Below are 27,764 nucleotides of genomic sequence, written 5' to 3'. Positions count from 1 at the left end.
ATGCGTACGTTATATAAAGAAATGTAGGCGAGCATTTAATTCTGTTTTCTCTAGTAAATAGGAAAGATCCGACGGATTAAGTTGTTATTCAGACAAACGTGTTTTACATCCATTAGTGTTTTCCAACAACAGGTAAGCATTTGTATTCTGATAGGTTTTTTATATGAAATTTACAACTCTAATTTATATCGCACATGTTTTATTTAAACAAGGATATTCCTTCTGAAAAAATACCCTGTTAGAGAGGTATATGCCAGGTTCACTTCAAAAAGTTAAAATCTGAGCAGAGGGAAGCTCAAAGAAATTCACAATATGAATAACAGGGATTAGGATATTTTTTTTTTTTTTAGGAAAAAAACAACATTTTTCTGCCAAATACCTAGCGTGTATTCCTATTGTTTATCAAAGCTAAGAATGTATCTTAGGTATCTTTTGTATGTTGCCTTGTACAAAGAAAACTTTTGAAAAAAAGTCACAAAGATTCAAAATATAAATAATATTTTACAATGATCTAATATAAAAAAAGGAAATCAACCTTAAATCTACTGTTCTCCTCTTTCATACTTTAATAAGTCTCTGTTTTTACTTGTGTAATATTCACAGTGAAGGTGATTATTGCAGTTTGAATATAGAGAATTAGACCAACTCGATGCTCACGTATCATGTGTTAATCTCCCGGTGGGAGGCGAGCATAACATCTGTGGCTATGATTATCATAAATGAAATAAATAAATAAATAAATATAATAGCACGCGTAAATACAACCAAAGGTGTAAATATTCTCACGGTGTTTATTTACATATTCTGACGGACGCCTAGGATAAAAAGATGTTTTTGTGATGAATTGTTATCTAGACACAAAATGTCACAAGGTCCTGTAGTTTGAGCAATGAGGCTATTATCAGCTTACCTAAATAATACATATTCACGAATTATTAAGTTGTTGTCCGGATTAACCCAAATCTTCTAATTCTCTCTATCAATGACCGAAATTCGCTCTAATATCTTAACAAAAACTAACCATTTTTCTATTAAAATTTCCATTTAATATAATTTCAAATTACAACATGCCAACCAGATGTTTTTGTTCTAGTAGTTTGCATGTTTTAGTTTGCCAAACTAACCTACGTAATCTTTCGAAGTATTTGTAATTTGATTGTTTTGTATTCTTCTCAATGTATATTCAGGGGAAACGATTAAGTATATTAAACAGAATGGCTAGATCAGTGTATGTGTAGTTTTAAATTGAGTTGAACCATGTCAACCATAATAAAGAATTTAACTGCAATAGAGAATATTTGCAAGCCATGTCAATCACACATAATCTTGAAAATAAGTTGATAAATACAATGATTGCTCAAGGAATCAAGTGTCTTGCAGTGTACATAACCGCGAGAAAAATAACAACACCTATACATGTAACAGAAATAAGATCTCTTTAAAAAATAACAACAAATAATCATTGACTTCTTGATGCTTGCACAAACTCTCTTTCGTTAAAATCATACATCTCCACTCACAAATAAGAGGAAACTTTCTACAATCTAATTAAAATCTAGATGGTCATTCTCAATACGTTATATGGAAATCTAACGACATCGCATAATGGGTTACGTTAGGATGACCTTTTGGATTAACCATTCAAATTGCTACTTACAGAATCTTGGAAGTGAATTTCGTATGTGCGAAACAGCATGACTAGAGTTCATAGCTTGCATAATCTGTCAATTTGTCAATCTGTTTCAAGTCATTCATCCAACGAAGCATATAGCTATATAAATACCGTACCGAAATAGCTAGCTGCAGATGCATGATGTGACAAATGGGTGAGATCGATGACATCGAAAAATTGAGATTCAACCTGAAAGAGAAATATTGAGATAACAAAGGTCACCAGAACGTGACCCCTTATGCGATGTCGTTAGATGTTCATGTAACGTAATGAGAATGAGCATCTATATTTTTATTAGATTGAAACCTTCTAAAGCCGTTAATTGTTAATGGATTTTTAAGTTTCGTGATCACCAGAAAATTAACAGTTTCAACATGGCACGGATCATATCGAGTAGAAAATCACTGATATTATGACAAAGGACCACAGTCCAGATAAGACTTTATACTTTATAAGAGTAATATATAAAACAAAGTAATATATATATATACAACTTCTGACACGACAGCCAAACCCTCGGGGTAGGGAATCGTCACAAAATTAATTATATCACTTCCGAGAGAATCAATCCCAGTCACGTGGTCTTGACCACATTAAGTCGTAAATGTAACTAGGTTTTCCGGAACCCTTTCCCGGCCCAATACTATCTCTCCGCATTGAGACATTGTTTTTGTTTCTACATACCGGTTTCCTATTACATACCACAACTAACTCACAAAGGTAAGGTCACCTGTAGTGTGTGGGTGTCGACATAATTAATACGAAAATATCTGATCTTAAAATATAAATATCTCTCTAAGAACGTCTTTATGACGTGATTAAAATCAAAATAACAGTCAACCTGGATTACTTAACAGGGTGATGTCCTGGTATAACAAGATTTTAATTTAACTTGAAGTATTAAACATGGCAATATCCTGGATTATTAAACAGGACGATATCCTGGTATAACGAGTTTATTATTTACCCTGGAGTAACTAAACAGGACGATATCCTGGTATAACGAGTTTATTATTTACCCTGGAGTAACTAAACAGGACGATATCCTGGTATAACAAGTTTATTATTTACCCTGGAGTAACTAAACAGGACGATATCCTGGTATAACGAGTTTATTATTTACCCTGGAGTAACTAAACAGGACGATATCCTGGTATAACGAGTTTATTATTTACCCTGGAGTAACTAAACAGGACGATATCCTGGTATAACGAGTTTATTATTTACCCTGGAGTAACTAAACAGGACGATATCCTGGTATAACAAATTTATTATTTACCCTGGAGTAACTAAACAGGACGATATCCTGGTATAATAAGTTTATTATCTAACCTGTAGTACTAAACAGGACGATATCCTGGTATAACGAGTTTATTATTTAACCTGTAGTACTAAACAGGACGATATCCTGGTATAACAAGTTTATTATTTACCTTGGAGTAACTAAACAGGACGATATCCTGGTATAACGAGTTTATTATTTACCTTGGAGTAACTAAACAGGACGATATCCTGGTATAACGAGTTTATTATTTACCCTGGAGTAACTAAACAGGACGATATCCTGGTATAACGAGTTTATTATTTACCTGGAGTAACTAAACAGGACGATATCCTGGTATAACGAGTTTATTATTTACCCTGGAGTAACTAAACAGGACGATATCCTGGTATAACGAGTTTATTATTTACCTTGGAGTAACTAAACAGGACGATATCCTGGTATAACGAGTTTATTATTTACCCTGGAGTAACTAAACAGGACGATATCCTGGTATAATAAGTTTATTATTTACCTTGGAGTAACTAAACAGGACGATATCCTGGTATAACGAGTTTATTATTTACCCTGGAGTAACTAAACAGGACGATATCCTGGTATAACGAGTTTATTATTTACCCTGGAGTAACTAAACAGGACGATATCCTGGTATAATAAGTTTATTATTTACCTTGGAGTAACTAAACAGGACGATATCCTGGTATAATAAGTTTATTATTTACCCTGGACCTGGAGTAACTAAACAGGACAATATCCTGGTATAATAAGTTTATTATTTAACCTGGAGTAACTAAACAGGACGATATCCTGGTATAATAAGTTTATTATTTACCCTGGAGTAACTAAACAGGACGATATCCTGGTATAACAAGTTTATTATTTACCCTGGAGTAACTAAACAGGACAATATCCTGGTATAACGAGTTTATTATTTACCCTGGAGTAACTAAACAGGACGATATCCTGGTATAATAAGTTTATTATTTAACCTGGAGTAACTAAACAGGACGATATCCTGGTATAACAAGTTTATTATTTACCCTGGAGTAACTAAACAGGACGATATCCTGGTATAACAAGTTTATTATTTACCCTGGAGTAACTAAACAGGACGATATCCTGGTATAATAAGTTTATTATTTAACCTGGAGTAACTAAACAGGACGATATCCTGGTATAATAAGTTTATTATTTACCCTGGAGTAACTAAACAGGACGATATCCTGGTATAACGAGTTTATTATTTACCCTGGAGTAACTAAACAGGACGATATCCTGGTATAGCAAGTTTATTATTTACCCTGGAGTAACTAAACAGGACGATATCCTGGTATAACAAGTTTATTATTTACCCTGGAGTAACTAAACAGGACGATATCCTGGTATAACAAGTTTATTATTTACCCTGGAGTAACTAAACAGGACGATATCCTGGTATAACAAGTTTATTATTTACCCTGGAGTAACTAAACAGGACGATATCCTGGTATAACAAGTTTATTATTTACCTTGGAGTAACTAAACAGGACGATATCCTGGTATAATAAGTTTATTATTTACCTTGGAGTAACTAAACAGGACGATATCCTGGTATAACAAGTTTATTATTTACCCTGGAGTAACTAAACAGGACGATATCCTGGTATAACGAGTTTATTATTTACCCTGGAGTAACTAAACAGGACAATATCCTGGTATAACAAGTTTATTATTTACCCTGGAGTAACTAAACAGGACGATATCCTGGTATAACAAGTTTATTATTTACCCTGGAGTAACTAAACAGGACGATATCCTGGTATAACAAGTTTATTATTTACCCTGGAGTAACTAAACAGGACGATATCCTGGTATAACAAGTTTATTATTTACCCTGGAGTAACTAAACAGGACGATATCCTGGTATAACAAGTTTATTATTTACCCTGGAGTAACTAAACAGGACGATATCCTGGTATAACGAGTTTATTATTTACCTTGGAGTGACTAAACAGGACGATATCCTGGTATAACAAGTTTATTATTTACCCTGGAGTAACTAAACAGAACAATATCCTGGTATAATAAGTTTATTATTTACCCTGGAGTAACTAAACAGGACGATATCCTGGTATAACAAGTTTATTATTTACCCTGGAGTAACTAAACAGGACGATATCCTGGTATAACAAGTTTATTATCTAACCTGGAGCACTAAACAGGAAAATATCGAGGTATATCAAGTTTAAGTAAAGACCAATAAGTATTTTAGTGTGTTTTTTTATTAGCATGTACATGTATAGTATATATACTCCTTAGCTCAAATGCCTATTTTCGTTAATATCAACTTGGGATTAAAATATGATTTGAAAGGAAAATCGACAGAAAGAGACAAGTGTGGACTTTTTAATCTATATAGCGAACGCCGTAAGAGTTTTATTTAACGTCATATCCAAACGTTTCGTTTGTTTTGCAACCATTGCATTAAATCTCTAATTGTGTTGATAGCTTTATAATATTTTAAAATGTAGTCTGTGTGAAATGCGTTACTATTCACGTCAAAACAACACCTTTACCTTTGAAATGTACATATGTTATGTGCATTGTTGTGTTAAATGAATTAATAAGGACTCCCTCGACCTAACCTTAATTATATTCAACCATTCATTTTTATAATATTTTCGTTAAGAATAATGATATCAAAGGCGTAAACCTTTCTCGTTATTTTAATTTTTTCAAATGGATTATTCTCTTTGTGGTTATGGTTCATGAATATTCATAAGGTTTAAGTAAAGTTGACATTTAAGTCAGTAGCTCCTGCAGACCACGTGTAAGAGGCATGCAAACATTTCATGCATTCCACAAGGTAGATCTGGTCACCTGAGGTCAGCCTCATGATAGGTCAGGCATAAAGTATATCTAGATTATAAGGTGGTCTCTCGACAGCTTTGCTTATTTATTTATTCAAGAGACTTGACATAATATATCATTTCAGCTCAGTTCTAGAAATATGTTTTATGTGAAGTAGATATAAATCTCTCCTAGTGTCTATTGAAGGTTTTTGTATATTTATATAACTATTCAAAGGGAAATCTTCTGAATTAAGAATGAAAACACAAATAGTTATAATCAAATATAACAATTTGTCGTACTTTTTGTGATATTAAGGATTGCTATCTCCTATAAAATGAGTTACCGTAAATGAGTAACGGTCAGTGATAAGTTAGGACTCATTCGGACTTGGGGAGTCGTCTCCAAAATTATTCACAATATAAGTCATTCTAAACGACTCCCGTCTCTTCTTTCCCACTCTCTCCTTTTACTCCATACTGTGCCCACTCTACTCGATTTCCTATCTGTTCCCGTCAGCTGAAAGACCGCAAGGCCATAATAGCGGACGTAAACCCCGTTAAATAAATAAATAAATAAATAAGTAAATGATTAACGGTTCACAATACGTGCGCAACAGCCAATGTGCGAAACAAGTCGAATATTAAAAAAATAGATAGCCTACACAATCTAAGATGTTAACACGGTATATATATATATATAGGATCAGAATGGTTCTCTATGGTATAGCAGGTTACAAGCTCAGTAGACGAAAAGCTGTGTCTTCAGAGATGTACTCCAAAGGTTACGTTTACTTTTCGCTCCCTGAAGTGAAGGTAAACCCCTGGAGTATCGAGAATGATGTATATTTCACGTGTATGATTGATATCCTTGTATATTTCACTCTTGCTGCCCACCTGCAAAGGTAGTATATAGCCTCACTCGCGAAATGTATTTGTCATTTACAAAGACAGTATCAAATCTCCTCCATTAAGGACCAGATTTGTCTTCATTTGTAAATATTGGCAATGTTAAAGAATGAATAATTTCTGTCGGCCATCACATGAGTAAAACACTTTTTGAAAATATAATCAGACCTATTTTTCGCATAGCCGTATAATATTCTTTTGGCCCCGGATATGACGCGACAGGTGGCGTTACTGGTCAAGATGAAGTATGTGATTGGTCAATGTAGCGATGAATGCAAAATGCAGTTATGCAGCTAAAAACCAAACAATGTTAAGATTAAATGCAAGCTGAATAAGTGGATGCATCTGTTCAAATGACACATTGACAAAATTACATTCCTGATTCAAATACAGTCTTATTATCACCAAAAAATATTCAAACTTATATCATTTTGTTATCCGTGCTGAAACGCATTAGTTCGTTATTTATAACCAGCATTAACACTATGCCGTTTATCTTTTTAAAAGATATTTCTTGTTTTTATATATCATAAAACTAAGACTCTCTCTTAATTAAAATTTGATTATAAATACATATATTAGTGCAAAATGATGACATTACAGTTCGGTCCTGCAAAAATGCATATGTAAGCAGAACGCTCAGCTGACTCGTCTATCGCAATCACGTGACTTCATTCGGCTTTCTCCGTGTATCATAGTTTGCAAACATCAACCGAGCTAAACAATGTTTTACAACCCGGTAACATATATATCTATAGGACATTTTACAGTATATATGCTGGTGTATCGCTATATCTTAAACTTATTTCACTAATTATCAGAAGAAATCAGCTTTAATAGAGTCTACAGTTTTAGTCGCTTTAAGAACATTCAGCGAACATGTGTTTGTTTGGATCCCGTGCTCGTTTTGTGTACTTCAGAAACAATGTTCTGTTAAGATTTACTGTAATTATTGCGTAGGTGTATATTCTAAATAAGTCAACAAAACATGTGATGCAAGTTATCGGAGGTGGCTAATTACATTGGTTGACAAGTCGGAAACATGGTCATCTGGAGACGCCTCGCTTTGAAACCTGACGGAAACGTGACGGGGAAACTAGAGGGACCAAACCCTCAGGCGCGTGTCCATGCACGTGACAACACAAATGATCAAAGAGCATTATTAGTTCAGATATTTTATCCACAATACAAAGCTCCTATACGCACACGATTGTGGTCGGGAAGGTGTAGTCGTGACTAAAGTTCAAATACGTTTTTTCATAAAACTGCTTTTTTATTTACAGATGTCAGAACTGTTTTTTTATGTTTCAAATTGACAAAATGACAAACTCCAATCCATAACAGCAGTTAGAAAAAGAATACCGAACTAAATGTTTTCACTATTACATCCTAAAACGACAAAAAACAACTTTTACTATTAAAATCAATGGGCACATAGTTTTTATTAGCACACGACAGTGTCTTTGTGGCTAGGTAGCTGTTTATAATATGTTTTCGGACTCAATATGGAAACCCAGACCTAGGGGGGAATGATTTAAAATCGTCAGTGGATGAAATCGATAATAGTATTATATTACTTTCTTAAACAGCTCCTCACTTAAATAAGTTTAACGTTCATGGCCTCGTGAATGTCGCACAAAACAACATTCATTATAATAATATTCGAAGTGTTAGGAAAATGGGAAATAAAACATTTTTCAATAAATATGGATTGAAGGTTAGGACATACACATGATGTTCTGAAAAGAAACTATTAACAACACAAAATAAGGCAGATCAGCAGAATTTAGATTGTATCCATGAGTTGAGCACGAGTGATTTTCTTCAACCGAGTCCTAGTTTCCTCATCATTTCCATTTTACTTTTCTCAAAAGAGATTGATAAGTGAAACGTTTGGTAGTAAATGGTTAGTTTGTATTCGGCCATTTTGTTTGAAGTACAAATATTATATTAGTGTTCTAGGAAGAGTAACCGTTAAAAACAACTACAAAGTTTGACTTGTTCGTATATCGTAAGTTCATAAGAAGTTTATTAACATTCAGTTATGAAATAATCAATATTGAATTTCAAAATTTCTTTCTTTATAGCGTCTCGACACTTATGGATAATAGTGCATATATGTGTTAAAATATAATATGACGATAAAAACCTAATCATAAGTAAAATTAAAACGAAAAATAGGAAAACACCAGAACTTATACTGTAAAATCATATATTTTTGTGGAGGTTTTAATTTCGTTGTTTTCGTGAATCCTCCTTATCAATGAACTAATATAAACACGAATTTATAAACAGATGAAATTTGACAATAGTTATAACATCAGTGGTTTTCATGAATACCATTTACATACGGGATTTGATGCACAAGAAACTTTTTTATTTTTCGAAAATCTACGAAATTTGAAGCCCACGAAAATAGATGACATTACAGTACCTATGTTTGATCGCTGATTTGTTGATTCTGTTTTGAGGACAGTGACATTGCCGTCGCCATTGATATTTTTTATTTGTTGTTGTCCTACATTTTGTTGATAAAACATAAATCATAACGTATTTTTTATCAATGAAATTGATTTATCATATGTTCATTTTGATATGATATAGGCTGTTTATGGACCGATATTTATTGTTTGTAAACATTATATATTGGTCACACTGATCTATAGCTTCGATAAATCTAGTACCGGAAATGTAAACATATACCTTCACGTTTCCGCTAATTAACAATGTGATAATTGTACTATATATATCACAGATGTAATGTAAACAAAGGCAAATCAAACAATGGTCTAGTTGTATCCTGTACTTTAGGTCCAATTGACATAACACAGTCACAAAAAAAGGAGTAAAAAAATCATCTTGGCTACTTCCGGTTGTGAAGGCGACAGGTAGAGACCAATCCTGCTTCTTGCCCACCTCAATGCTCGCGACAAGGCGCTCGTGCCGTAATGTCTTCTACTTCCGCCATGTAACATACATTTCTCTGTATAACGCTAGCCTGTAATAATTGGTAGATATATACAGTGTATATACAAAGGCTAACGTGAATAGTGCTACTTGTGTTTCGGTAACGGTCAGTGTAGGCAACGCCTCTCACGGAATACAATACACACGTGTCAATAGTAATCGGAATATAGAATCACAGGTAAAAGTAAGTTGTGTTTAGTTTCTTACCTTAAAATCAGACTTATATGTGTTTATATTATTATCAAATTATTGTGTTGTTGCCTTGATTGCTGTAGGTGTAACTCTGAATTAATTCATCCACAGTACCATTTTATTTTAATATTATCACAGCTGTAGCAGTAGCATCTTAATTCGAGCAAGTTAGTAATTATAGAAAATATATTAGTCCCTACTTCTAATATATCAACAAGGTGTAACACTTGAAAAGTTGGGGTGAGCTTCGAATTACTTTGAATTTAAATTCAGTCCGAATAAAATATCAAATTAACACAAACTTCACTAACGTACCTTGGTTTAGAATCCTTAAATATCAATGCATGTTATTCTTTTGTCGTGTGAAATTTTTAAAAGATGAGAAAATTTACCAAAAGCGTTCGAGCTAGCGGACGATACATTGACTGTGGAACGGAAGTAGGATATCTAACATAGCAGTTTTGCACGGGCAATCTCACTGGTCGACAGCTCTGTAAACAATTCTAATTTTATTTGTTGACCAACCAGACTCCGTTTTTTTTTTTAAATAAATACTAACCAGATGAAGACGCATATGGTCCTATAGACTCGAGTCTACTACAAACTTTAGTACTCTCTAAGCACCTTGGACTACATGGAGTCTTCTCTCTACGTTTCGCTCGCTTGACCCGTGAGGCATTGACTTGAAAACTTTCGGGTTGAATTGAATATTCATATTTTTATCAGCCAATTAAAATGCTACTTATTATTGCATCAAAACTCTTCTTTGTTTAGAAAATAGAAACGGTATATCAAGATGTCTGCGCTAATGTGTTGTTATTCTTTGTTGTCTGCAATCTTGTCAAACAAACCGAAGAACATGAATAACGACGTTTCTGATTGGTCAGATTTTCTGTAGCAATTTTCTACGGAGCCAACCAGGTTACTAGATTTGGTTTATTAGAGATGCATGAATACGAGACTTCTGTGCAAGTGCCACCACGGGATTTGTGCGAGCTATTCGAACACAGATCACATGGGTACCGACGATACACTCCGAGCGTCATACTGCACATCTGTTAACAGCAAAACATATTTGTAAGTTTAAAAGATTAAGAATCAAATAAACATTTAATGATATACGCATAGAAAAAAAACCCCTTTTATTTCTGATATTTCATCTTTTACTTCAGAATCAACACATTAAATCTCCGACATGAATAACAATAACCTCGTTCCTGACATGACTACTACCAAGATTCAAGAAGGCGATGATGTCAAGGACGATGAGAATGAAGATGACGAAAGGGAGCCACGTGACATCTTTTGCCAAATGGGAATATTACGTCATTACGATGAGGAGCTCGTCTGGAAAGAAATACGAAGGTAGGTTAAATTTTAATGAAAATTTCTGAGATAAATAAGCATCTCGTTAACAAAAAATGATAATAATACAGATAAATTATCGAAAGTGATATTTTTGTGAAAGAATGGGGACAGGTGGGTTTTGCAATAGTGCTGAAGTGGTAAGAAGGTCATAAACACGGCGAGTTCAAATATGCTTTAAAATCAGTGCATCTTTTACAACAAAATATGAAGTAACTCATGAGATATGAATGCCACATATTTTTGACCAATATTGTACTATACCAATGTAAAAGGCAATGTCAATAGATAATTGTTGTTTTTGCCAATATCAGATATGATTTATATAATGAGACTGAAGTCCAAGTGTACATTACTTATATTACATTGTTCAGCCATTTGTTATATACTTTCTAAGCTAATATAGAAAATTTCTTCTATGAAATGACAAGTTTCATGTTTGAACTGCATCAACAAAGTTAATTTTATCCACGGCACATTGATTTTCACGTTGATAAGTTCAAAGCTGTGTGTCAGATTAAATGAATTTACATCAGAAAGGTGAGATTCAGTGTAATGAAGGGTCATTGTTTATCGTATAGAATCTTAATATTCTGTGTGTAGGATAGCTATAGTCGGTTAGTTTGTAGATAACGATTAGAAAACCAAATTGTAAAACGTATTTGTGTTTATTTCATCATTACAAGGTAAATTAGTTATAAGTTTTCGGAATATTACTTTTAAGATAAAGAAAGACCGCCTATCGCAAAAAGAGGGTCAACAACCACAGTCATTTGCAGTTTTATATTAAATAATACAAACGTTAAAACAACTTATTGGTATAGCTCTTTATAAATAGAGACAGATAAGTAAGTGCTCGTATGGCGGAGGATGTGAAAACAGTTTTCCCTTGCATATAGTTTTTAGACGAAAAAAACCCACAAACGTCATATCAATATTTCCGTAAGTTACTTCGTAAGATGCTCAACTATCCATCGGCAAATGTGTAAACTTTCATTCGGCTGTCACAGTACAATTTCTTCACACGCACAACTTACAATTGTACGAACAGTCATAACGACCTCACCGGATGTTGACAAAGGACGTACCGGGTAGATATTCAAATATGTTTTATGTTAACCATTCCATTTTACGTGTTATTTTGCATTATAATGATTGCCGTCTAAATAATGTTTTTATCGATGTCAAAATAAATGACTCTTAAAGTTCCGAAGAGCGAAATCTTCAGCCCGGAGATGTTCTGTGTCAACATCCGGTGAATACAAGTCATGGCTCAAAGGAACAGCCAACTGGAAGTTGAAAGTATGCCGAAGGATAGCTGTGTATCTTCAATTTACGGAAATATAGATTTGATGTTTATGGGTCGTTTTGCTTTTTTTTCTGAAAAAATATAGACCAAGAGAAACTAATTTTGAACTTTTCGCCATGCTAGCGTCCCTTATGCATTATCTTTATTTCATAAAGGCCTATACTACCTTTTTTATTTTTAACATTATTATGACTTTTTGTTATTCAATATAAAACTACGAATGCCTGTGCGACAACTGACAAAGGCTCATTGAAATTATGATATGCAAGATATAGGTATTTTTTCTGCTGTCACGTGGTCTTGACAATTTCTCGTTGTATTCGCCAATTTAATGCCAACAGAAAAAGAATCAAATATAACTTGAACTTAAACTCGTGTTTTTCAGGAAGCTGAAATCACGGACATCTTGTATTGTCGTAATGTCTTAATCAAGACACATAGTCCCATTTTTTCTGGATAATAACATCATCGGGCCTACAAACAAACAAACAAAAACAAACAAACAAACAAACAAACAAATATTCTCCTTCACCTTACACGATTTACAGCTTATTGATACCTGCCTCTCGTCAGACATTAAAGATGATTAGGGTAATGAAAGTCATTGATGAATAATATATCCGTCGAGGTTTGTGATTCGCATTAAATCTCATTCTTCAAGGACGAATATCTCACAAATTCACACTGATCCATTATAAATAATCAATTTTGTTTAGAAGAGACGACATTTATAGACAATAAGGTATAAAGAGATCTGTCACCGTTTAACAAAAACACGACTTGGTGTCTATAAAATATATTAACACAAAGACATAACAATACAAAGTGCGGCTATAAATCTCTGGGCTGAAAAGAAACTAGCTGACTTCAGTCAGGAGTAAGAATAAGAAACTTGTAATTATGGGGTAATTAAGGACCGTCACTGCATTGTCACCTGTACAGATGTCCTCGTGCGGCTAATAGATGTCTTATATTGACAAGTGGTCTTGTTAATGGTCAGTCAGAATGTACTTCACAATGCTTAACGCAATATCTCGAGGAGTTCCGAGTGGTCACAAGATAAATTGCTCGGGACTCTGTGCTGAGATTTATTCATATACTGTCAGCAAAGTTAAGGTGCTTTACAGCGCGTTCATAATAAATTCTTCTTACCAAAGTAGCCGCCATATTTCATCAATATCACCTAATTTATATAAACAAACCTTTTGTTGTGGAATTATAAGTTGGCGCACTATCTACTTCAATCGCAGTATTTATGTCAATTTTGTCAAGGGACGGTTCAGTTTACAGCCTGAATGGTGGAATCGGTCAATCTTTAACGATTGTTGTTTATTTTATAGAGTTGCTGTGAAGGCATCCGATGATGTTTACACTGCTGTTCATCATTCCATAGATTCCATTACTATCACATAAATACAATACAATACAATGCCTCTTCACCATGTTAACACATAAACTATTTCAAAATAGAAGATGTTTCAGTTATCTTTTAAGTTCTCACAATCAAATCACATAATGACTCTTCTTCTTTTTTCTTTTTTTTTTTTTCAAGTTGTAAAACAGGAAATGTGATTACCTTCAATAGGAAATATTCGAATGAAAAATATTACTACGAGGTTTTGTCTATTGTTCTTTCTGGAGTAGTTTATTTTGAAAAAAAAAATGAAATTCCATGCTGAACGGACTTGACAAACCTTGTAACCTTAACGCAGCCTCGGGGTAACTAACACTTCAGAAACAAATACATCATAGCCTCTGGGAGCAAGGAAAGTTCAGGAGAGGGGTCAAGCATTCGGCCAGTCGTTCAGGCTAAACTTGAAGGTCAATGATAATTTATACTTTCTTAGACCTAAGCAACTTATGAATTATTAAAATGTTCTTTTGTTAGACAATATTCGTCAGTAAGATCACACAGTTATTTTGGATAATTACATTATGTATATTTTGTAACGCAAAAACGTGGGCTCTGGTATTTGAATGTGACGGGTTGACAGTTTGTCCCTGTATTTGATATATGTCTAAAAATGGAACAGCCACTCAATTATTTTATTGGTTTGTTTTTTTCCTTATGTAGGGACATGTTGGTTTCATAAGTTAGTGGTCATAGTTTGTATGTTTTTTAACACCTAATAGATACTCCAATAAATAAACAAATTCCCTAACAAACATTATGATATCCCGACAATGAAATTCGTCAAGATGGTATCCTGTCAAAGTCTTGCTAAAATAAAATAGTCTTAGATTTGGCTGAAAAATCCTTAAGAAACACACATATATATATATGATAGAACATTATAATATTTTGTAGATGGGTAAAGTTCGAGGAGGTTCTAGAAGAGAAGGGAAAGAGGTGGTCCAAACCCCATGTGTCATCACTCTACATGCAGAGTCTCACAGAACTACAGCTACTCCTAGCGTCAAACCCCATCTTCCTGGACCTGGAGGTTAACAACATGTTCGAACTTACTGGTAATGAATCATTTTACAATGATTTGGTGTATATATCTATAAACACCACGACGTAAATAATCGCAATTGGGGCACCAAACAAGTCTATAGGGTGAACAATCCGAGAAAAAATTTCGAAAAGGTTCAAGATTTTATTGGAAAATAAAAGTTGATTGATAAAACAAGCACAGAATATGAAGAAAACATAGACTGACACAGAGATCCTTGAAATAGAAAAAGGGAATTGAGAGCAAAAATAAGAATGTCTGCGTCATTGACGACACCTGACATATGCGTCTAGGTCTAACCCAAATTATATCACGTTCAAAATATAGGTTAAGGAAAGGAATTAGTATAAGATTTTAGCTTGTTTTCCAATCCTATATGTACATATGATTTGTATTGTAATGTTGTGTGTCATTATTTGAATAGTAATTGTTTAAACTGCAATATCAGTATTTTCCGATATTTAAGTAACAAGTTCACATTTAACATGTATTGAGTACAGTTTGATGTGTCAGAATGTCCTTAAAATAAACCGTAGGTAAAATTTACACATAGTTGTGTATACAGATTTCTAAAGTCAAACACATTTTTTTGTATAATTTATATCTTATAGAAACTTTAGTAGCCCATTGGGTGAAAAACGGTTACCTGGAACCGATTCTGACCAACCACGTGCGCGCACTCCTTCTGAAACGTCACAAACACCACCACGTGCACTTAAAGCACATGACCCGTAATACCCAGAGTAAGCTCCATCTAATCTTGTACGGCAGTGAGGACGATAGTACCCCGTCTACACCTGACCTCAGAGGATTGGATAATGGTAAGTTTACCGCCAAAATTACATATCATATTACATATACATATCACCTCTGATCTGACATGTTTCGACAGCGGTAAGTTTAACTTAACATAACATCCGTATCATCTCTGATCTGACATGTTTCGACAGCGGTATGTTTAAATTTAACATTACACCCGTATCACCACTGATGTGACAGGCTTCGACAATGGTAAGTTAAATTGTGAAATCAGGGTTTGTTGTATGACTGTAACTAGATTGCGTCAGACATCCTGGAACAACTTTGTATCGCCATAAACATTAACAGAAGTCTTTATATATTGACGGTTGATATTAAACGCTTTGTTGTACTTAATTCTGCATCATACGGTTTTCCAGAAGCCATGAAAGCGAGTTTGCCAGATTTGACACAAGTGGAGGATGCTCTGAAGCAGAACGAAAATTCCATGTCTTGTCCAGATCATTTGTACCAACAGGCACATACACCCAAAGCTCACAACAAGCACCAACAACATGCTCATCTCCTACACCATCACGGCCATGGACCGGTACGTCATATTCTACGTCATAGTTACGTCATATGCTATGTCCTAGCTAGTTTGTAGGATACGCAATAGTTACGTCATAAACTATGTCCTAGTTAATTTATACGATACCTCATAGCAACGTAATATGTCTACTATGGCATAGTTACGTTATATGATATGTCATAGTTATGTAATAAACTACGTCATCGTTACGTAAGAAACTACGTCATAGTAACGTAATATATACTTTTACGGTTTGCAAATTACGTAACTAAGTGATTGTTTTAATTATAAATAATATATCTATTGCATTATTTAGCCAAACCGGAAGTTCCTTCGGAAGATCCCAGTCGGAGCGGAAGTACTAAATATCCTAGTTGGGGAGGTGGATGCTCTTGACTCGAGGCTGGCAGCATTCGTACGGTTAAGGAATGCAAAGAACCTTGGCAACATATCAGAAGTGCCTCTACCGACTCGGTTCCTCTTCATCATGTTGGTCCCCAAAAATGCCTTCGAGTCGTCCTCGGAAATAGGTCGCTGTATGGGAACTTTAATGACAGATCCTGTAAGTTGTCCCTGTCCACACCTGTCGTGAAGTATTCTGTTAATTGTCACTTGACAATGCTGGTGATGTTAATGATGAACACCGTAACTCGAATTAAAAAAAATTGGTCTGATAATTTGATATTTCTGTTCAATTAAGGATAACAGTCCAAAACGCTATGATGTTAGTGAAAAAGACTCACAAATGAAGAGCAGTGTGTCGAAATACGAACTCAGCAATACACATATCACATGCTGAACAATGAAAACACGTCTGACTACATCACTGACATGACATCCAAACTTTTTATTTACAACTAAAACAGTTTTTCGCCATAATTTGCGTGTTGAAAATCATATCTTGTCCAATAAAACAATCCACTTAAAGCAGTTTAATCATTCATATGTGTAAACGAAACATAAGGAGAACAGAAAGTGTTTTGATATACAAATATCGATCATCCTTATCAACTGTTAATACCCTTATCCTTTCTAATCTATAGTCATTTACTGTATATTTCTCATACCATGGCTGTTGTGCGATTTTGACCTATATTTAGGGTGTTAAATATATTTAGGGCATGTAAGGAAGCTGTCTAGCTTGAAATTGCCAAAACGTTAAAAATCTACATGTCTTTCTTCATTTTTTCTTGTCTTCATTTCTAGTTCTTCCGCGAGACGGCGTACTTGTGTGATGACAGGGTAGAAATCATGACAGCCGTACAGGAATTCGCTAGTCAGGTGACGGTGCTGCCACCTGGGTCCTGGGACCCTAAAACCCGCATTGAGCCTCCCGAGATCATCCCCACTAAGGTAACATTGGATTAGATAGAGTATGCATACCTACCTTACTACACTGTTGTTATTGATTAAGATAGAAAATATGTTGTTTCATTTGATGGTGTCAACCCAACACGAAAATTATGGAAAATGGCTGTCGCGATATCAATCTTATTTCCAGACGTTATACGTAATGCTGTTAATGAATCAATGTTCGGAACTTATATTCCATCATGTCTTTGTAAGACCGTCTAAAACAAAAAACAAAAACAACCAACAAACAAACAAACAAACAAACTTTCCTCTGGCAGCGTTCGTATCATAAAATAACTAAATATTGAGTATTTCATTTGTTGTTAATGAGAATATTTCGGGTTTTGAGGAATAAATCTCCATTTTTGTGGTGCTGTGTTCCAGGAATCTCGGAAGAAAGAAGTAGTCCCGATCGACATGCCCTTCCAGCCAGAGGAGGTTCACCACGACCACTCTCTCGATCGTACCGGAAGGTAACAAACACTAGATGTATTTTGTTAAATGTCGCCATCATCCTATTGTCTTATCGTAACTGTTGCAATTAAAAGCAACGTACACAATGATATCGGGTAACAGGCAAACACCCACACTTTATGAAGCGAACGTAATGCATTATTTGTTACATTTTCTTTGTCTAAGAAAACGGAATTATCCCAGACAAATAGCCAGTAAGTAACGGGAACCAGAAATAAGGATGCAATTATATATTATCATATACATGTATGTACATTAAGGGCCTACATCTGGACTCGGAACAACTAGGATTAGGGGTAACGATATCCATTATATGTACATGTTAGAGTTAAAACTAGGATATGGAATATCTGTAAGCAGATCCATTAAATCAACTTCCTGTTTTCAGATTATTTGGAGGACTGATTAATGACATCAAGCGAAAGATACCCTGGTATAAGAGTGATTTCACTGACGCCCTCCATCTACAGTGTGTAGCGTCCTTCTTCTACCTTTTCCTTGCAACATTAACACCGAATGTAACATTCGGGGGTCTCCTTGGGGAGGCTACACATCAGTATATGGTAGGTATATATATCACCACCACCACCACCACCGCCAACAACAACAACAACAACACCACCACCACCACCACCACCACCGACAACAACAACAACAACAACAACAACAACAACAACAACAACAACAACAACAACAACAACAACACCACCACCACCACCACCACCACCAACAACAACAACAACAACAACAACACAACCACCAACAACAACATTAACACCGAATGTAACATTCGGGGGACTCCTTTGGGAGGCTACACATCAATATATGGTAGGTATATATATCACCACCACCACCACCACCAACTATCACTACTACCATCACCACCACCATAACAACAACAATACCAACAACAACACCATCAACAAAACCAACAACAACAACAACAATACCATCAACAACACCACCACAACCACCACCACCACCACCACCACCACCACCACCACCACAACAACAACAACAACAACAACAACAACAACAACAACAACAACAACAACAACAACAACAATACCAACAACAACAACAACAACACCATCAACACCACCACAACAACAATACCACCACCACCACCACAACCACCACCACCACCAACAACAACAACAACAATTTCAGCTTTCTGATGCAGTGAATCTGATCAACCTCTTGGAAAATAATTCTGCTGAACCATTAAATGCATTTGGTAGTTAAGCATTGATATCTGTCATATTTCAAAAAAATCTTTACCGCTTAATAATGTAAATTTATCATAGATTTATCAAACAACTTCAGGGAACCATGGAATGTATTCTGGCCGCGGCGGTCTCTGGAGTGTTGTTCGCCTTGTTCTCGGGTCAGCCTCTGAACATACTGGGCAGTACTGGACCAATGTTGATTCTCGAGATGATCCTCTACAATCTCTGCAGGTATTTAAAACTTAGCAACGATATTATTTATTCCAGAATGGTCAACGACCAACTTCATTCCACATAAGCCATATATATGACACAATAAGTAAGCATATTTTAATGTTAATAAGCAACAAAAGTTTTTTTGTTTTTGTTTTTTTGTTTTTTTGTTTTGTTTTTGTATTACATTTGATTAAATATATCGCAAATATATGAAATACAGTAAAATAAAATGAAATTTTTACAGATTTGGAATATCAAGAAAAAATTAATTATTCCCAAATCCTAATTAACTGTCTATACAGAGTGTTGAACATGTTTGTTTTTGCAGTGATAACGGTTGGGACTTCATGCCAGCTCGTGTATGGGTCGGAATCTGGACTGCTGTTTTCCTTTTGATCATAATTGCCTTTGACCTCAGTTCGTTGGTCCAGTATATAACCCGATTTACAGAAGATAGCTTTGCCTGTCTCGTCGCTATCATTTTCATATACCAGGCAGTCGCTAAACTCCTCGAAATACGCGAAGAGGACCCCATAGAACTCCATCCATTGTCAAGAGTGGATAATGGATGTGTCTGTTTCTTTGGGAATGCTACCTTGAATTCTACTTCCGGTGGTGTGGGAAATCAAACATTTTTATCAGGCGTACATCCGGGTGGTATTGAAAATGCCATGGTTACTGCGGTGACGGATATATCTGCTGCTCATGTCAATTCGAGCGTTTCAACACTTCAATCATTAAATGAGAATATCACTACCTGGATGGAACAATGTACACAAAATGGAGGTATTCTTCAAGGCAGCGGATGTGACGTCACAAAATACGTACCGGATGTGTTCCTGTTTTCTTTGATTTTATTTCTTGGGACTTCCTGTCTGGCTTTTTGCTTTGTACGATTCAGGGACAGCCTTTTCTGCCCGACAGTAGTAAGTTATTCTGTTTATTCATAAGGTTAAATAATTTTGGTCTTCGCCAATCCTTCTTTCCTCTCTTGATTGGTAGCTGAAAAAGAAAGAACAGGAACTAAATTACATAGCTAACGGGCCATGAAAAAAGTTTGATGCATCGAAAACTTCGATTTATAAAAATTCGAATCATACATAGGTTCGTTAGTAGCGTTATATAGTGAGGAAATTCGGGACCAAGCAAAAGTTCGATACAGCGAGAAATTCGAATCAACAAAGTTCGAATCATCGAGGTTTGACTGATTTCAATGAACTAAATGCTAGATATCGGTATATATATATATATGTGTGTGTAATTCACTGAAATAAATGTTTGCATGCTTGTACAGCTCAAGTAAAGAAACTGCTTTCGGTAAACGAAACTATTCCATTATCTAGAAATATCTTATTCGGATTGCATGCTTTATGATGTTGTCCAGAATGACCTACTAAACGAGATTTAAATCTACCTTACAGGTGAGACAGACGGTCAGCGACTTCAGTGTGTTACTGGCTATAGTTATCATGGTCGGCCTGGATTTAGCTCTTGGCCTGCCGACACCAAAACTCACCGTCCCGTCGGAGTTTAAGGTGAATATTTGAAATATGACTGCTTTATGAAAGGTTAATCCAGGCCAGGTGTTTGTCATCAGATTTAATTTATTTGATAGTCACTTTCCTACGTTCAGAATGATACAAACAGACTATTGGTATGGTCAGTAATATATAAAGCAGTATCGAGAAGATGCATTTTTAAATGGAAGTATATAGTATAAGTAGTTAATTATATTTTTAAAGGAGATGGTTTTACATAAGCTCTAAGCTTGTTACCAAATCCTCTTGTATACTTTTGATTTATTGTACTGTATTACTTATTCTCAAATAAATATTGTTTAAACTAATTATATTTTTAGAGAAAATCAAAAATTCAAAATGAAATGATAAGATTTTGAACTTTATTGCTGTTTTCCTAAATATTATCTCTTCAAACTTATGTGATAAATGTGAGAAGATAATTTTTACATATAATTTTTAGCACTGATGTAAAAAAAAAAAATACAAAAAAAAAACAAACAAAAAAAAATAAAAATAATATTTATGGTAGAATTTCTTCCCGCTTCCCCCAGGCAACAACTTGAAGGTCGGATTTCGATTAACTATATGAAAAACAATCGTACTCTCCTCGATCAACCCACTTTCCTCAGTGCGAATCGACTTTACCTGATATAAATCTTCTTCTTGTCGTCTATTCTTCGTATTTGGTGCGGGACGTAAAAATGTAGATTTTTGTTCAACTACGCTCTATCTATCTGTAGTACTGACAGGTCATAAACGCGTTCATCCTTCAAACTTCACTATACAGGTGGCCTCTGGTTTTCACACTTTCCACAATAACTCATCCCAACTTGACCCCAGCTAGTCCCAATTTAGTAGCAAGGAAGCTTTCCAACAAATATGGCATTAAATATACATATATATATATGTCACTGGATTTCAATATGTCGCTGCATGACGAATCCACATTACCAAATGTATCCCGATGTGTTGGGGATATTACTAGACGATTTGGAAGAAAAAAATGTTCAAAATGTCAACCCCACCGTCCCCGATGGTACTAGTTTTGTGACATCAATGACATCAATCCATACTAATCATGATGCAATACAACCAGTCTCAACGGTTATACTGTAATCTATCATCATGTCCACGTGATGCACACGAGACAAAGATGTGTTTTGGACATTCTATATTTTCAAAAGCACCGATCAAATACGGGCCCTCCACCTCTGGGTTGCGAGTTCGAAACCTACTTTGGCAGTTGCCAGGTACTGACCGTAGGCCGGTGGTTTTTCCCCGGGTACTCCGGCTTTCCTCCACCTTCAAAACCTGGCTCGTCCTTTAAATGACCCTGGCTGTTAATAGGGCGTTAAACAAAACAAACCAAATCAAAGGGTGTGTTATTGATTGTGATATACAATTCAAAGCAGATATCTTAACGATTTAACTTCATTAGCCAATCATTAGAAATATGGATAGCTTGTCATAAGAGCCAATGTAGTTGCTCTTGTTTTAAATATCGTGTAAGGCATTAAATCTTGAGGTCTCTCGGGAGAAATCAGACAGAAAGAACATATATTGAAAATGAAGCTTAGATTAGTGTTGCTGCGGATTTTTTTTATTTTATTTTTAGGATAACGTGATCGCGAAAATTTATACCGTGACAAGAAAACTAATCGAGGCATTCATACCGCGTTTCCTAATTTTGCATATAACCTTTAGTAAAACTGCGATAAATTGAAGAGTCTTAAGAGTAGTTTCTTTTGCAAGTTGCGAAGGGTATGCCATGTTAAGATGAGCCCCCGTTTGTCAGTCATAAACATATAATATTCCGGTATATATAAATCTAGTAATGCTACGTTTCGTTAGATTTGTTCATGTTTTACGATTTGTTTTTAGCCTACACGAGAGGGGCGTGGTTGGTTCATCAACCCTATCAGTGATACGAACCCTTGGTGGCTGATGGTTGCGTCTGCACTTCCCGCCATTTTGGCTACCATCCTCGTGTTCATGGACCAACAGATCACCTCCGTCATCGTGAACCGGTCACAACACAAATTAAAGGTCAGTGCAGGTCAGATAATAGTGACCGTCGTAAACTTGTAATGCAAATCAGTTTGACTTTTTCAATGCTCGCCACTTATGTCTTTCTTTACCCTCGCCAAAATACAGCTTATATTTTAAGACACTGACCATGTATTCTCTATATAGTGGGGCTGCAGTGTAATGTAAATATTGTTTGATAAACTTTAATCCCTGAACGATCGATCACTAGTTCCGCTGTAAAAAAACGTCCTCAATGACAAGGACGTCAGTAACAGTACAATGCGTTAAGTTTGATACCATTAGTAATTGTACCCTAACATCTCACAACGTAACAATATAGAACAAGCGCCATTTAAAATTCGTGTAATTTACAGCCTGTTGAACTGTTATATTTAGTAATTTCCCTTCATTCAGTTCCGTAAATCTGTCCTGCATTTTCCCGGGTAAATATTTGAACTATATCCTAATATTATTTGTCTGTGCACAGAAAGGGGGAGGATACCACCTAGATCTTCTCGTAGTGGCCGTACTCATAGTGGCACTGTCACTACTGGGACTCCCTTGGTATGTCGCCGCTACCGTCACAGCCATTGCGCATGTCATGAGTTTAAAGAAAACTTCGGAATGTACTGCACCGGGAGAGAAGCCCACTTTCCTGGGAGTCAGGTATTTTTCAGATTCAATATTTTTCAATGAAACAATAAAATTATGTATATTAGAAATGTGCGGTTGAGTAGAAATCTATTTCACTTGTATTTTTTTTATTTAAAAAAGTGTTATAAACGAAATCAATACGTCTATATAATTTATATAGTGTATAAGTAAATTATTGTTTATCGCCGAGAAACTCCTAACCATTACGACATCGTTGTAACTTTACAGGGAGCAGAGAGTGACAGGATTACTGGTGGGCATATTCAGCGGTTTGGCCGTACTTATCACGTCTATATTACAGGTCAGTCTCGTCAGCACACGTATGTCACGTGATAAAACGGGATATGTTTAATGCGGTTAAGTAATAAAGATAATGAAAAAAAAAAATTAATAAAAAAACAAACAAACAAACAAAAACAAAAAACCGCCCGTTCTCTTCAATAAGAATCGCAAGAAATGCCATCAGTGTGGTATTAGAAAGAATTTGTGTATATGGCTATATACTGAAATCTTTACGAAATCTCCTATGTAATTTGAGATTAAACTATATATTCTTAGCATTGATCGCTGCGGTATGAAACAGAAATCATTATTGCAATCATATACTAGTAAAAATCAGTCTTACGCAGCCTCTCAGGTTTTAAGTGTTTTAATGGTTTTATTATTCCAGTACATCCCAATGCCAGTTTTATACGGTGTTTTCTTTTACATGGGAGTATCGGCTCTCAATGGAATGCAGGTAAGACAATGTGCTTTTAGAGATTGTGTAAATTTTCTTAATTTCCGAAATCAGAAAATATCACAAATGTCGGAAACCTTAAGAAATACACAGAACAAAATAAAATTTAAGTTGATATTTTAAAAATTGATGTTAGTACCTATAACATTATTTAGATTTTAATTCGACACGGGCAATTTAATTAACATATGAGTGTGTCGTTCATAATAAACTGACTCTACATCTTGGATAATCCCATCCTTAATTATGTTTTGACGCAGTGCTGCCTTTTATATTAGAAAACCTTTAATATCTAATTAACGTCTAAGCTAAAACATTTTTTGTTTCTTCCTTAGCTTGTGGAGAGAATCTTGATTGTCTTTATGCCACAAAAGTACCAGCCGGATTATAAATATCTTCGCTACGTACCTCTCTCCCGCGTACATCTATTTACGTTCATCCAAGTGGTTTGTCTAGCAGTACTCTGGATTGTCAAAAGTGTCAAAGCTGTCGCCATTTCATTTCCGATCATGGTATGTCTCATTTCTTTCCATTTGGGATCTAGCTTAAATTCAAATGTGTAATTTTGAATCATTGACAATAGAGGTTTATAGAAATGTACCAGAATTATACATACCGCTATTACAAATAAAACTAATTATTCATGAATTAATTAGCTTTCCTTAATGTATTTGTGTATTTTTCTGTTTTGTTTGTTTGTTTGTTTGGTTTAAAAAAAAAAAAAAATCCTTTGTTTTTCGTACGTGTGTGTTTATTTTATTTTTTTGTAGAGTTATAGAAAACGTTTGGGAAATTATTATATGGTTATATTGTATGTGTAAAAGATTAGTATCTTCTTCATATGAACTATAATCCGTTTACTGGACATCGGCATATGATATTAACAACCTCCCAATCAGAATCCGGATGTATTTTAGGTAGACGGCAAAGATAATTTATTTAAAACATTTGAATAAATTAAAATAACAGATCAACCTCGACCATTTCCCTTCCTTTAAATCCTAAAGATACGCATGTTTGCTAGATAAGACTGGGCATACTTTGTTAAATATTGCAAAACCCACTTACACGAGACAAAGCGAGATTTGAACGTGATTAAAACTTCAGAAGAGTATATCCTTAATTTGAAAAATTTGAAAAGATAACAAATTTCATCTTCTGGAAATAAGGCTTGCTTCTTTGCAAATAAGAAAACAATGAACTAGGTCTATTGTCTTTTTACCAGGTCGTGGCGATATGCTTCATCCGAAAAGCGTTGGAGTACGTGTTTGATCCGTATGAGTTACAGTGGCTGGACAGTTTACTCCCGGACATGTGCAAGTCTACCAAGGTATGTCTGTAATTACATTTCTAGTAAAAAGAAGCTAGTTCATTCCAATTGCATGTAAGCTAATGTATGAGTATTAGAATACCAATTCTCTGAAAATCACATCATATTGCAACTTCAATTTCTATAATTTTGCGATTGTCTATTTCATAAATTATTTGTTGTATAGGATACCTCAACTGTTCTCGAACATTATACGAAATATTAAACCTTATTAAAACCTTGTGCGGAACCATCTATTAATATTAGAACAAGTTTCGTAATATTTCATTTGTATATATGTAGTACAACACCCGTTAACAGAAAGAGAAATATCGAAAATAAATGATGAAAATAGTATGATGTCATTGCTAAACCAATGTTTTCTTCCCCAATCAGGATGGCGCAGAAGAAACAACACCAGGCGTCATAGCCACAAAGATCAAATTCGCGAGGTCTTTGTCAGTTCCGGCGTCCACTTTACGTACCGGAAGTACGTCGATCCAAACAAATCCAGACGGTGGTCATCAACATTTATTTGCCAGTCGGAAAATCTCGACAGGTTCATCACAGACAAGCACAGTGTATGGACATCATGTTTGTCAAAGGAAAATCTCTATTCTTTCACTTCCGGTAAACCCGACATTTGTTTTAGATCACTCGGAACTGCAGCGAGTGAGGGAGGAGAGAAGTGTAAACTTTTCTTTAGACAATCTGCCGGAAGTATAGTAAACACATTTTACACCGGAAGTGTAGTTAAGACCTTTTACACCGGAAGTGTATTAAAGACCTTTTAGACCGGAAGTGTAGTAAATACATGTATATAGAACATTATAAAGTGCTTTTCCATTGATTTTTGTGAATATTTCATGTATATGTATATATTAAATATGAACTACAGTTCTATGAAGAATCACGTTAATAAGTGTTACGTGAAGTATGTCACAATGACAAGAGCAAAACTGGGCCATCATTTTGAGTGGGAAGATTAATGTGTTGTATGACAGATTTGATATATTCTATATTTTGATGCTATTTTGAAAAGTGACACTACTTCAATATCTTAATGTATGTAGAAAATGCAATGATTGAGACACCATATTATTTTAGGACATGTATTTAATAACCAGTAGCAACAATAATATATTTAATTCATGCTGTAGATTAGACGAGAGACTCGATAATCATGTGTATGAAAGTTTGTATTACTAAACCAGATTCGAAAAGGATCTCCTTCAGTTGATGTCCATCCCTGATCAAGGACCTAAGCCGTAGCAATATTAACCTTCACTGAGGTAGACCTCAACTGACGTCTATAACTGTATGTCATCTAGTGAGTTATCATTTGTTTGTCTATATGAATTTCCATTAGTCCTGTACACATTAAAATGATGTCATAATAAAACTATGTATAAAGAAATTACGAACATGTTTCGTCTGTCTCACACCTGTGTGTCTGGTATAAATTGTATCGCTATTTAAATTTCCTTGATCGTCTTCGACCTTTATTAATTAACAAACATGTTCTAGACAATGTCGGTTATGCGGCATCGTCGGCATCCCAGGAGGGAGCATGGGGCAAATTTGAACGTAACCTTTGACATATGAAAATGAAGACAGCGAAAAAAAAGTGATGTAATTGAAAGCTCGCAAATACTTGTTTGAAAATACTGTTTGTCTATATCACATGATTCCTTCAAAAATAAATACAATGTATTAAATTTTGTCCTTAGTTACACTTGTTCTTTTTTTAAGGTCGTTGCGTGTTAAACGTTTGTTTTCAGGAGGCAACGGCGTTTAAATATTATGGGAGTTTGAGGACAGTGTAAACATTTGTCAGGCGGAGACCACGTGCACCAGCTGTAGCATACATTCCTAACTCTAGAACGTAACACACTTTAAAATCCTTTACTTACTTATACCTCTTGAATTTTT

At 35.0% G+C, this 27,764-nt stretch overlaps 1 protein-coding gene across 2 annotated transcripts; it reads left to right on the top strand.

The window, feature by feature from the left end:
* On the top strand, positions 1-27,554 carry LOC117317768 (electrogenic sodium bicarbonate cotransporter 1-like). 2 transcript variants are annotated; one of them, XM_033872697.1, is made up of 19 exons: positions 1-132; positions 11,023-11,215; positions 14,833-14,993; positions 15,592-15,801; positions 16,159-16,328; positions 16,627-16,872; positions 17,517-17,663; positions 18,048-18,136; positions 18,526-18,700; positions 19,464-19,597; positions 19,911-20,508; positions 21,004-21,117; positions 22,984-23,148; positions 23,618-23,796; positions 24,013-24,085; positions 24,455-24,523; positions 24,859-25,035; positions 25,749-25,853; positions 26,229-27,554. In XM_033872697.1, the coding sequence occupies exons 2-19, from the start codon at positions 11,046-11,048 to the stop codon at positions 26,556-26,558; spliced, it is 3,312 nt and encodes a 1,103-aa protein (XP_033728588.1). In that variant the 5' UTR covers positions 1-132; positions 11,023-11,045; the 3' UTR covers positions 26,559-27,554. The 2 variants fall into 2 exon arrangements, with proteins under 2 accessions (XP_033728588.1, XP_033728589.1); XM_033872698.1 differs by lacking the exon at positions 1-132 and adding an exon at positions 9,765-9,842.
* Positions 27,555-27,764: the final 210 nt, after the last annotated feature.

This window comes from Pecten maximus, chromosome 19 (assembly GCF_902652985.1).
Source record: "Pecten maximus chromosome 19, xPecMax1.1, whole genome shotgun sequence".
Classification (NCBI taxonomy): Eukaryota; Metazoa; Mollusca; class Bivalvia; order Pectinida; family Pectinidae; genus Pecten; species Pecten maximus.
The sequence above is the reverse complement of the archived record's forward strand: the minus strand, read 5'-3'. Positions and strand labels throughout refer to the sequence as shown.